This window comes from Mus caroli, unplaced genomic scaffold, assembly GCF_978045245.1.
Source record: "Mus caroli unplaced genomic scaffold, Mus_caroli_1 scaffold_18, whole genome shotgun sequence".
Taxonomy (NCBI): domain Eukaryota; kingdom Metazoa; phylum Chordata; class Mammalia; order Rodentia; family Muridae; genus Mus; species Mus caroli.
Window position 1 is genome coordinate 54,180,069 of NW_028227273.1, and position 12,947 is coordinate 54,193,015.

The 12,947-nt window shown below is 37.5% G+C and overlaps 1 protein-coding gene across 1 annotated transcript; it reads right to left on the reverse strand.

Moving 5' to 3' along the window:
- Positions 1–8,429: 8,429 nt before the first annotated feature.
- Positions 8,430–12,660, reverse strand: LOC110312181 (exocrine gland-secreted peptide 1-like). Its single transcript, XM_021185732.2, has 3 exons — positions 12,642–12,660; positions 10,854–10,930; positions 8,430–8,804 (listed from the first exon to the last, which is right to left on the reverse strand). The coding sequence occupies exons 1-3, from the start codon at positions 12,658–12,660 to the stop codon at positions 8,430–8,432; spliced, it is 471 nt and encodes a 156-aa protein (XP_021041391.1).
- Between the last annotated feature and the right edge of the window lie 287 nt (positions 12,661–12,947).

Here is a 12,947-nt window from a genome sequence, read left to right on the forward strand (position 1 = left end):
AAAGACAGGGAAGGGCACTTCATACTCATCAAAGGTAAGATCCTCCAAGAGGAACTATCAATTCTGAATATCTATGCTCCAAATACAAGGGCAGCCACATTCATTAAAGATACTTTAGTAAAACTCAAAGCACACATTGCACCTCAAACAATAATAGTGGGAGACTTCAACACTCCACTTTCACCAATGGACAGATCGTGGAAGCAGAAACTAAACAAGGACACAGTGAAACTAACAGAGGTTATGAAACAAATGGATCTGACAGATATCTATAGAACATTTTATCTTAAAAAAAAAGGATATACCTTCTTCTCAGCACCTCACGGTGCCTTCTCCAAAATTGACCACAAAATTGGTTACAAAATAAGCCTCAACATATACAAAAATATTGAAATTATCCCATGTATCCTATCAGATCACCATGGACTAAGGCTGATCTTCAATAACAAAATAAATAATAGAAAGCCAACACACACATGGAAACTAAACAACACTCTTCTCAATGTTACCTTGGTCAAGGAAAAAATAAAGAAAGAAACTAAGGACTTTTTGGAGTTTAATGAAAATGAAGCCACAACATACCCAAACTTATGGGACACAATGAAAGCATTTCTTTTTTTTTTTTTTGATTTTTAATATTTTTATTACATATTTTCCTCAATTACATTTCCAATGCTATCCTAAAAGTCCCCCATAGCGCCCCCCCACTTCCCTACCCACCCATTCCCATTCTTTTGGCCCTGGCATTCCCCTATATTGGGGCATATAAAGTTAGCAAGTCCAATGGGCCTCTCTTTCCATTGATGGCCGACTAGGCCATCTTTCGATACATATGCAGCTAGAGACAAGAGCTCTGGGGTTCTGGTTAGTACATGTTCCAACAATAGGGTTGCAGATCCCTTTAGCTCCTTGGGTACTTTCTCTAGCTTCTCCATTGGGAGCCCTGTGATACATCCAATAGCTGACTGTGAACATCCACTCCTGTGTTTGCTAGGCCCCGGCATCGTCTCACAAGAGACAGCTATATTTGGGTCCTTTCAGCAAAATCTTGCTAGTGTATGCAATGGTGTCAGCGTTTAGAAGCTGATTATGGGACGCATTTCTAAGAGGAAAACTCATAGCTCTGAGTGCCTCCAAAAAGAAACTAGAGAGAGCACACATTAGTAGTGTGACAACACACCAAAAAGCTCTAGAACAAAAGGAAGCAAATTCACCCAAGAGTAGTAGATGGCAGGAAATAATCAAACTCAGGGGTGAAATCAACCAAGTGGAAACAAAAAGAACTATTCAAAGAATCAACCAATTGAGGAGCTGGTTCTTTGAGAAAATCAACAAGATAGATAAACCCTTAGCCAGACTCACTAAAGGGCACAGGGAAAGTATTCTAATTAACAAAATCAGAAATGAAAAGGGAGACGTAACAACAGATCCTGAAGAAATCCAAAACACCATCAGATCCTTCTACAAAAGGCTATACTCAACAAAAATCGAGAACCTGGATGAAATGGACAACTTTCTAGACAGATACCAGGTACCAAAGTTAAATCAAGATCAGGTTAATTATCTAAACATTCCCATATCCCCTAAAGAAATAGAAGCAATCATTAATAGTCTCCAAACCAAAAAAAAAAAAAAAAAAAAAAAGCCCAGGACCAGATGGGTTTAGTGCAGAGTTCTATCAGACCTTCAAAGAAGATCTAATCCCATTTCTTCACAAACTACTCCTTCACAAAATAGAAGGAGAAGGTACTCTACCCAACTCATTCTATGAAGCCACAATTACTCTGATACCTAAACCACAAAAAGACCCAACAAAGATAGAGAACTTCACACCAATTTCCCTTATGAATATCAATGCAAAAATCCTCAATAAAGTTCTAGGTAACCGAATCCAAGAACACATCAAAACAATCATCCATCCTGACCAAGTAGGTTTCATCCCAGGTATGCAAGTATAGTTCAATATACAGAAATCCATCAATGTAATCCAGTATATAAACAAACTCAAAGACAAAAAACACATGATCATCTCACTAGATGCTGAGAAAACATTTGAAAATATCCAACACCCATTCATGATAAAAGTCTTGGAAAGATCAGGAATTAAAGGCCCATACCTAACCTTGATAAAAAGCAATCTACAGCAAACCAGTAGCCAACATCAAAGTAAATGGTGAGAATCTTGAAGCAATTCCACTAAAATCAGGGACTAGACAAGACTGTCCTCTCTCCCCATACCTACTCAACATTGTACTTCAAGTCCTAGCCAGAGCAATTAGACAACAAAAGGAGATCAAGGGGATACAAATTGGAAAAGATGAAGTCAAAATATCACTTTTTACAGATAATATGATAGTATATATAAGTAACCCTAAAAATTCCACCAGAGAACTCCTAAGTCTGATAAACAGCTTCAATGAAGTAGCTGGATATAAAATTAACTCAAGCAAGTCAATGGCCTTTCTGTACACAAAGGATAAACAGGCTGAGAAAGAAATTAGGGAAACAACACCCTTCTCAATAGTCACAAACAATATAAAATACCTTGGTGTGACTCTAACTAAGTAAGTGAAAGATCTGTATGACAAGAATTTCAAGTCCCTGAAGAAAGAAATTATAGAAGATCTCAGAAGATGGAAAGATCTCCCATGCTCAAGGATTGGCAGGATCAACATTGTAAAAATGGCTATCTTGCCAAAAGCAATCTACAGGTTCATTGCAATCCCCATCAAAATTCCAACTCAATTATTCAAGGAATTAGAAAGGGTAATCTGCAAATTCATCTGGAACAACAAAAAACCTAGGATAGCAAAAATTCTTCTCAAGGATAAAATAACCTGTGGTAGAATCACCATGCCTGACCTAAAGCTGTATTACAGAGCAATTGTGATAAACTGCATGGAACTGGTATAACAACAGACAAGTAGACCAATGGAACAGAATTGAAGACCCTGAAATGAACCCACACAGCTATGGTCACTTGATCTTTGACAAGGGAGCAAAAACCATCCAGTGGAAAAAAGACAGCATTTTCTTTTCTTTTTCTTTCTTTCTTTTTTTTTTTTTTTTTTTTTTTTTTGGTTTTTTGAGACAGGGTTTCTCTGTAGCCCTGGCTGTCCTGGAACTCACTTTGTAGACCAGACTGGCCTCGAACTCAGAAATCTGCCTGCCTCTGCCTCCCAAGTGCTGGGATCAAAGGCGTGCGCCACCACGCCCGGCCAGCATTTTCAACAAATGGTGCTGGCACAACTGGTGGTTATCATGTAGAAGAATGCGAATTGATCCATTCCTATCTCCTTGTACTAAGATCAAATCTAAGTGGATTAAGGAACTCCACATAAAACCAGAGACACTGAAACTTATAGAGGAGAAAGTCGGGAAAAGCCTCAAAGATATGGGTAAAGGGGAAAAATTACTGAATACAACATCAAAGCCTTGTGCTGTAAGATCGAGAATCTATAAATGGGATCTCATAAATTTGCAAAGCTTCTGCAAGGCAAAAGACACTGTCAACAAGACAAAAAGACAACAAACCGATTGGGAAAGGATCTTTACCTATCCTAAATCAGATAGGGGACTAATATCCAATATATATAAAGAACTCAAGAAGGTGGACTCCAGAAAATCAAATAACCCCATTAAAAATGGGGCTCAGAACTGAACATAGAATTCTCACCTGAAGAATCCCAAATGGCAGAGAAGTACATGAAAAAATGTTCAACATCCTTAATCATCAACTCAAAACAACCCTGAGATTCCACCTCACACCAGTCAGAATGGCTAAGGTAAAAATTCAGGTGACAGCAGATGCTTGCAAGGATGTGTAGAAAGAGGAACACTCCTTCATTGTTGGTGGGATTGCAAGCTTGTACAACCACTCTGGAAATCAGTTTGGTGGTTCCTCAGAAAATTGGACATAATACTACCAGAGGATCCACCAATGCCTCTCCTGGGCATATATCCAGAAGATGTTCTAACCGGTAAGAAGGACACATGCTCCACTATGTTCATAGCAGCCTTATTTATAATAGCCAGAAGCTGGAAAGAACCCAGATGCCCCTCAACAGAGGAATGGATACAGAAAATGTGGTACATTTACACAATGGAGTACTACTCAGATATTAAAAGAATGAATTCATGAAATTCCTAGGCAAATGGATGGACCTGGAGGGCATCATCCTGAGTGAGGTGACACAATCACAACGGAACTCACACAATATATACTCACTGATAAGTGGATATTAGCCCAAAAACTTAGGATACCCAAGATATAAGATACAATTTGTTAAACGCATGAAATTCAAGAAGAATGAAGACCAAATTGCGGACACTGTGCCCCTCCTTAGAGTTGGGAACAAAACACCCAGGGAAAGACTTACAGACATAAAGTTTGGAGCTGTGAAGAAAGGATGGACCATCTAAAGACTGCCATATCCAGGTATCCATCCCATAATCAGGTTCCAAATGCTGACACCATTGCATACACTAGCAAGATTTTGCTGAAAGGACCCAGATATTGGATATAGCTGTCTCTTGTGCGACAATGCTGGGGCCTAGCAAACACAGAAGTGGATGCTCACAGTCAGCTATTGGATGGATCACAGGGCCCCCAATGGAGGAGCTGGAGAAAGTACCCAAGGAGCTAAAGGGATCTGCAACCCTACAGGTGGAACAACATTATGAACTAACCAGTACCCCAGAGCTCTTGACTCTAGGTGCATATGTATCAAAAGATGGCCTAGTTGGTCCATCTGGAAAGAGAGGCCCATTGGACTTGCAATCTTTATATGCCCCAGTACAGGGGAATGCCAGGGCCAAAGAGTGGGAGTGGGTGGGTAGGGGAGTGGGGGGGGGGGGGGTAGGGGAGTGGGGACTTTTTGGAGAGCATTGGAAATGTAAATGAGGAAAATACGTAATTAAAAAAATGAGATTAGTATTCCTTCTGTGGCACATTAAAGTGATTAGATATTTTCATTTGTTTTTTAATTTGCCATTCTTTCAAGTGTTCATGAGAACCATATTTAGTAAGTTTGTTTGTCTGATTGTATGTATATATGTATGTAGTATTCTCTGTGTGTGTGTGTGTGTGTGTGTGTGTTTTTTGTGTGTGTGTGTGTGTGTGTGTGTGTATGTGCATGTTTCTGTATCTGTGTACAATACCCATGTTAAATAGCACATTTATGGGGATCAGAAGACAACCTTTGGATGTCTATGCTACAATATTCACCTGTCTAGTGTTTTAAAAATTGGGATTAAATAGATTCGATGATGTGTATTTTAGGTGCATATAAAATCTTAATATAATCATTTCTATTTGCCCCTTCCCACCAATAAATGGTCCTACTTCATCATCAGTATTTTTCACCAAATACTAAAGTTGGTGTAATCAATATTCACCTATTGTCACCAAAAGCCCTTATTTTTGCAATACATACTCACTTCTAGTGTCATACAGTATATGGTTTTTGATATGTGAATTAATTGTATCCTCCGGTCAAGTATCAGGAAACATGTTTTTATTGCCTTTAAAGTGCTATAAGTTCTCCCTTATTTTTCCTCCCATTTCATTGTTCCAAATTGTTTCCCATTTCCACAGTTTTTCACAATGTCAAATGCAATGTAGTATGTCACTTCAACAGACTGTAATCTTTTATTTAATCATGTCCAAGTGATATTCTTTGTATTTCCTTAGCATGAGCACTATATTTGGTTTAGTACCGAATAACATTCAATTGTATAGAGTAAGTACTACTCATTGAACCATTTGCCACTTGAAAGATATCCGGACTGCCTCCACATTTTGTCATATGTAAGCCAAGATATTACAAATATCCCCATAGAAGCTTTAGTGTCTTCAAAGAGAAGTGCTTATTGGGTCATATGTTAAGATTACATGCTAGGTTTTATTAGAAATTGTCAAAAGTATTCACAAATGGATTTGTGTTTTGCAATATTGTCATAAATCTATTAGCTTTTTCATTGTACTACATTTTCCCACAGCATTTAGCATGGCAGTATTTGGAGTTCACTTATCAAACCATGCATGCTACTTCATTTCAGTCTGTTAATTTTAAATTCCCTATGACTTTTCTCCAAGTAATATTGTCTGAGTCTTAGGTGTGGGACTGGGCTCCATCATTGTTTATTTTTGTTTGTTTTTTTTTTTTTTTCTGTAGTGGATTTTGTGCAAAGGGAAGTTTCCTGGATAAATAGTGAAAAATACTCCATGTTTATAAATAGCTAGGGAATATGCTGTCCTGTTTTTAGATGCTTTTTTTAATAATGTTTATAATCTATCTGTCTCTCTGTCTTTCTGTCTCTCTGTCTCTCTGTTTCTCTCTCTCTCTCTCTCTCTGTGTCTGAGAGAGGACAGGAAAATTACACAGTTTTAATAAAAATAGGGCTACAGATTAGCCTGCTGTCATTTCTCTAGAAGGTAGAGAGGTTGAGTTGTATTTATATAAAAGGCAAAAGATTTTTGCGTTCTGAACAATGTTTTAGAATGAGAACTATTTTCTATGTAATATAATCTTACTGATAATGTATATTGTTTCATATTTATTTGAAGAAAGCTACTATTAGCAGATTTAAAATCTGTGATTTTTATTTTCCAAATTTATTTCCTGTCATAACATAACATATAAATATCTATGTTAAGGATTTAAAAATGCACAGGAAGTTACTATTTAAAGTAGAGAAATCAGAGTTCAACGTCTTCTCCTGTATAATGAAGCTTGGTAGAGAGTACTTAGGTTGCCAAGTACAAAAATATCCATCAACTTAAAAAGTCAAAATGAGATGGTCAATTTTTGTCTACAAACGGGGCACATGATACAAAGAATAACAAATTCAAATAGCATGGTTTCACCATCAATGGCTCTAAGAGATGCAGTACTAGACTATGAATCCTACATTTGATTTGAGGAATTTCCAGGATAAAAATATCAAAGAGAGTCAGTCTCTGAAGAGACTGTCACACTTTCAAACCTGATATTCAACTGCTCTAAAAGATATGCCTAGTGAAGTTTTAGAAGCAGAATTAGATTACCAGGGCTCCAGAAGTAGTTGTTGCTGCTGAAGGAGCAGCCATTTGAAATTTAAATGTGAAGGCTGTTCTATTTACAAAGGCCTGTCTTCAATAACAAGTGTTTTAGCAGCCCTTTATCTGATGTTTTAAGAACTTAACTGACTTGAATGAATGTGAACACCCAGCTCAGCCTTGCTATTCTTTTCCATGTGAAGAAATGAACATAAGTTTGCAAGACTGAGTTTGTTTCCATTCAGTCATAGATGAGAGAGGGTCTTATAAAACAAAGGCTCTCTGTACAGAGACATTGACATTGGATAGCTGCTGGAGCAGGGGGAGTTGTTTTCTTCAAAGGTTTATCCATGGGTAATTTGTCTTGTTCCTGGGATCACTTCATATATATGACCTTGTGTTGAGGTAAATCTCTTCCCAAATATGTCCCAGCAATGAAAACACAACACAGTTAGTATGATTACATGCTACCACATAGATTGGGCAGAGCTACCACTATACTACCATCTTCCACAGCTTATGAGACCCCTTAGAATTTGCCATTTCTTTAGGCCATGTGCTTCTGCTCTGCTTTTCTCCCTCTTCCATTCCACCTTTCTCTCTCTCTGCCTCAACTTCTGCTCCACCTTTCCTTTTATCTGCCCAATCTTCAGCTCTCATTTATTTTGCAAATTAAGGTGGGAAGCAGTTTTACAGGAAATCATCTGAGTGCTGACTCATTCCTTGTTCACAGCCAATCACAGGAGAACAGAATTAACATCAAATATAATTAGCCCCAGGGCTATCCACAACAACCATGTGTTATACCTAGTGAACTTCCCAACAAAACAAAACAAAACAAAACAAAAAAAAAGCAAACAATCGAACAAACAAGGAAACAAAACAATAAAAGCAGGAGAGAGATTTATTGAGATGACTTACAGTTCACAGGAGAAAGAGGCAATGGAGAGTGAAATGCGACTGTGAGCAATGGGAAAAATCAATATACTTAGTACTTTATAACTTCAAAGCTTTATACTTCAAAGCATATGATATTTTCATTCCCATCTGATCAGACTACAGTGAGGAAAAGTGAGGAGCCCATAATGACTTTACTAGGTATCTTGCCATGAAGTAATATGTGCACTTAAAAAAAAGGAAGTCTAGTCTCTTAGTTCTAATGTCATGATAATTCCTATTTGCCTGCTCTTTCTACTGCTAGTTCAGAACCCTTTCTTTGCTGCCTCTGGTTGATTTTAGTATTTAATTGAAGGGAGGAGAAAGTTTATTGTGCTCATTTACAGTCTCTAAACTCATTTGTTTGGGTGGTTAACAAAAGAGGTAATAGGACTTTAAAAAGAGACTACTAAGAGCCAAACCATGTTGGACACCAGGAGACTTGTAGTTAAATTTAATGGGAAACCAAGGTCTTTTTCACTAATTCCAAGAATTCTTCCAAACACACCATGACTTTGCGTTTAGAACTGTCTTCTTGGTGCCTCACTCTGGTCCCTTGAAGTCTACTGGCCATATGATTCAAGTTTACTGAGTCCACTTGATGCTTCTGAGTACTCTGGGACATCTTGTCTTTAGACAGGATTAACTTGTGTTGATTAGCCGTGGCCAAGTCTTCAACTAATGTTTGATCTTCAATGGAGGCACAGAATACCTTCTCTGGGGCCTGTTTATTTCCTTTGTCTTGGCGGTCAGTCTTGTCCAAGACTGCCTTGTTATCTGTCTTATGATTAGAAGATATGGTGGATTCATTTTGAGTCTGTGTCAGTACCTGAGTGAGAGGAAATTATCTATGACAAGTTTTCAATAAGAAACATAAACATAAAACCTACCCATTTGTATTTACACAAGATACTGTAAAATGAAAAGAGGCTGTAAACTCATAATTTACCTAGACTTTGCAGGGAGTACTTTCCTCTTACTTGCTTCCATGTCATTGAAGTTAGAGTGGGTTAGGCTAATGCAAGAGCCAGTATCCCACTCAGTACTCCACAAGTACTAATTTCCAGACTCACAAGTTCTCCATGGCCACTCAACATGGAACTTTCAGATATTAGCAGAAAAATAGAATTTCATTTGGGGAGATTACAGTGATCTAGTAAACAACTCTTTCTCATTTGTTCAGTGTAGTGATAGAAATTCATCCGATGAGCTATTAGCACTGTTTCAAGTTGATGCTTTGCCTTATAGATATGTGTATGTGGAAATCAAGTGCAGCATAGGATAATGCTTGTGAATTGTCTGAACAAGATCTAAGGAAGGTTGAATTTCCATAGTAGTGTGATGCTTTATAGGTTAGAGAAATACTTTAAGCATGTGTAAACAATCACAGAATCATTATATATTTTCTCTGATATTTCAAGATGAGTTATACAGTTATTCCTTTCATCGTGACAGAGGATTAATTTTTATTTATTTATCTATCTATCTATCTATCTATCTATCTATCTATCTATCTATCTATCTATCTATTTATTTTAGTTATATCTTCAGAGATGTGACCGTACTGCATGGAATTATGTCTATGTCTATCTTTGGATATGTTCCTAGAAACAGGGACCGTTTGTTATACTTGAAGAAATAGGCCTAAGACACTTATCAATTCCTTATAGAAAGAATTCACATGCTAGACATTTGTAGTACAGAACCACTGTAATTTGTCCAAGAAAAATTTTCATACACATTCAATTCCTTACATCTAACTCAAATGAAATATAAAGATAATTTATGTCAAAGATCCAAATGTGATTTTCTGATAGAAATGGTAATAATATTTTTCTACTCATATGCTATCTTGTTTTGTATAAAAAGCTCTTCTGGAGAGATATTCTTTGTAAGGGAAATTAGTGGGACTTTTATTAGGACGGCAGACATGTAAAAATATTGTCAATAATATATAAAAGATAGCATCTTAAGGGTTCCTTCTGAGGTCAGGCTGGCAGCCAGCCTATCTCCACTATAAAAACAAATCTGTGCTAGAGATGTAGGAAAAATAGAAAAACAGCAGTGTATGAGCTATGGAGAAAGGTGGGTGAAGAGACATGATGGTGTTAAGAAGAGAGAGAGAGACAGCTGTGATGCACATGCTGTCATTGCCCAATAGGATTGGCAGAGTGATATAAAGCTTATGCAGACACAGACTCAGCCCTAGAAATTAATGACTAGTTGCAGGTTTCCCTTGACTCTGGGACATGAGGAAAGGTTCACTGTCTGGATTGGGCATCCTCGAAGAACCACTGTAGGCCAGGATGTCACTTGTGATGGCTATTCCTGGTTGTCAACTTTCCTATATCTGGAATGAACTACAATTCAGAAATGAAGAGCACACCTGTGATCCAGATCTTCAGAATGGAAGACACATGACCAACAGCCAAAATTATCTTATATAAGAAATAAAAAGAAACTTTATTTTAGAAAGGGTCCTTCATTTCCTGCTGGACTCTTCTGCTTCGGACTCACCTTTCACTGTAGTATACTTGCAACTGATGATGAGTTCAATAGATGAACTCACCTCTTAATGCTTTACTTACTGACATGCCTCTCAAGCCCAGTAACGTGCAACTTTGATGCCTACAAGTGTCATATATTTGCAGCACATCTGCCTCTTCAAGTGTCCAGTTCCCACATGCCATTAGTGGGTATTATAGCTGACAAAGCTAGTGAAACCTTACTCTCTATCTCTGTAGCCCTGTTATATGCTCCAAGACACAAATGAGAATACTGTAACCCACTATACTATCAGGATTTCTGTATTCTCATGTAATGTACTATTTTCCAAAATTGTCAGGTAGATTTGAGATAAATATTATGTAACACTCACCCTTCCATCAGTGTGCATTGATGGTAACAGCAGAGTTAGGAGAAAAACCATCACTGGTAAAGGAGTCATGGTTGACACTAAGCAAAGAAAAATGTCCTGGTTGAATTAAGCCATGTATGGAACTCAGGGGCAACCAACACATTCATAGATTATATGCTAAAGAAACTCTGGTTGAAAAAATCATTTACAAAATAATGGAAGAGTTGCCATGTGAGGTTGTTGTAATATCATTGTGCCCACTTTGCCTCTAATTGATAGAATAATAAGCTAAAACACCTGACTGATAACCCTGCTGTACCTGCAAAGGACAAAGAATTCCTAGGTTCTGTACACAGAAGGAAAATGTGGGGGGGGAAAGATTCAGTTTCTATATTTTTTGCGGTGTATCATCCCATATTTTGCTACTTACTGTTTATAGCTTACATCTGTACTGGATGTAAGTCAGGGAGCCAGGGTTGTGATTATACAGATATAGTTATACCAAAGCCTTAGATGTAGCATTTTGTGAAGAGCAATTGCAAAATTTACCAATATTTTCCCTTAAACTTGAATTTATTTTTTATTTCCCCTTCATTATGAAAATATGAACACAATGAATATTTATGCCATTTAAACTCCATCTTTTGTTAGATGTGTTGTTTCCTATTTTCATTAAGGTTTAAACACCCACTGCTTATTGCACATATATCCCTTCTCAATTAGTCACTACATCCTACATCCTTTAGACACTGCTAATGACCACTTAAAGATATATTCTTCTTTATTTCGGAACACATAAATGTCTTACTTAGTACATTAAACTTGTTGTGTCTAATTTTGTATACTGTGTATACATTAGAGATTCCCAAAAAAACTTTTAAATATAAAATTTGCTTTATAATTTTATCACTGACAATAGAGAACCACTATCAGCATTGATCTACTACATTTTACATTTTTTTCTATCATTTCCTTCCCTTTCCTCCCTTCAAGTCCTCCCATGTACTCTCTAGTGCTCTCTTTCAAGTTTACTGCCTGCTTTTTCATTGCCATTATGACTAAACTTTGAGTTAAGACATCCCCACAGGGAAATGAAATGTCTTATTTGCTGGTCCTTTCCTGATCAGTGGCCAGGATCTAGAAAACACCTGGATCTACCTGGATCCTCATGCATTCATTGCCAAAATCTTTTAGAGTGGCAGTCTTTATTCTTGTTCTTGGTGGGCCTATATATTGGGAATTATAAATAATGCTTTTTATTCACATGACATGGAGAGACTAAAGTTTAGGAAAAAAATGTGCCCTCACTGTTTTAGTCATAGTCAGATGATGAAATGCATTCAATGTGAGTTTTCTAGTCATCAGATTAGTGTATTACTCTATATAACTTCTTTTGACCAGTTTAGGTTTTTCAACCTTGCCTGAGAGTCCATCAGTTTCCCTGTATATTTCAAGTACCAAGACTCTGAAGTGTCACTAGCCACTGTAATCTTAGCATTGTAAATACTGTCATCTTACCATCTTACCATGGAACTTGTTCTTACAATCCACAGTCTTGGCATTAATACATTTTTTTTTACACTTATTCACTACATATCTGGCTTACTGTCCTCCTCCTGTTCACCACCTCCCACAGTTCTTTTCTGCTTCCCTCTCCTCTTCTCCTCTGGGCATGCATTGCCTCCTTTGTATCTCCCTTCTCCCACCCTGTCACATCAAGTCTCTCAAGGCTAGGCATTTCCTCCCCCACTGAGGTCAGACTAGGCAGCCCAGCTAGTAGTACATATCCAAAGTACAGGCAACAACTACCTTTTTCATAGGCTTTCATATCAGGTCACTCTTGTGCAGGCTCCTGTGCCTTTCTCTGTGCTTCTCAGAGTCTCCCACTTTCATTGGTTAGAGGGCGGAGCTTTCAATGTTTTGAGGCCAGAAGTGGTTCTGCATCATTGGTTATTGTTCCCAGCGGAGCTTTTTGAGTGTAGAGGTTGTTTTGTTTTGTTTTGTTTTGTTTTGTTTTGTTTTGTTTTGTTTTGTTTTGTTTTGTTTTGTTTTGTTTTGTGTGTGTGTGTTCTGCTTGTTTCTCATCTGAATATTTAACAGAGTAACATGGGCTAG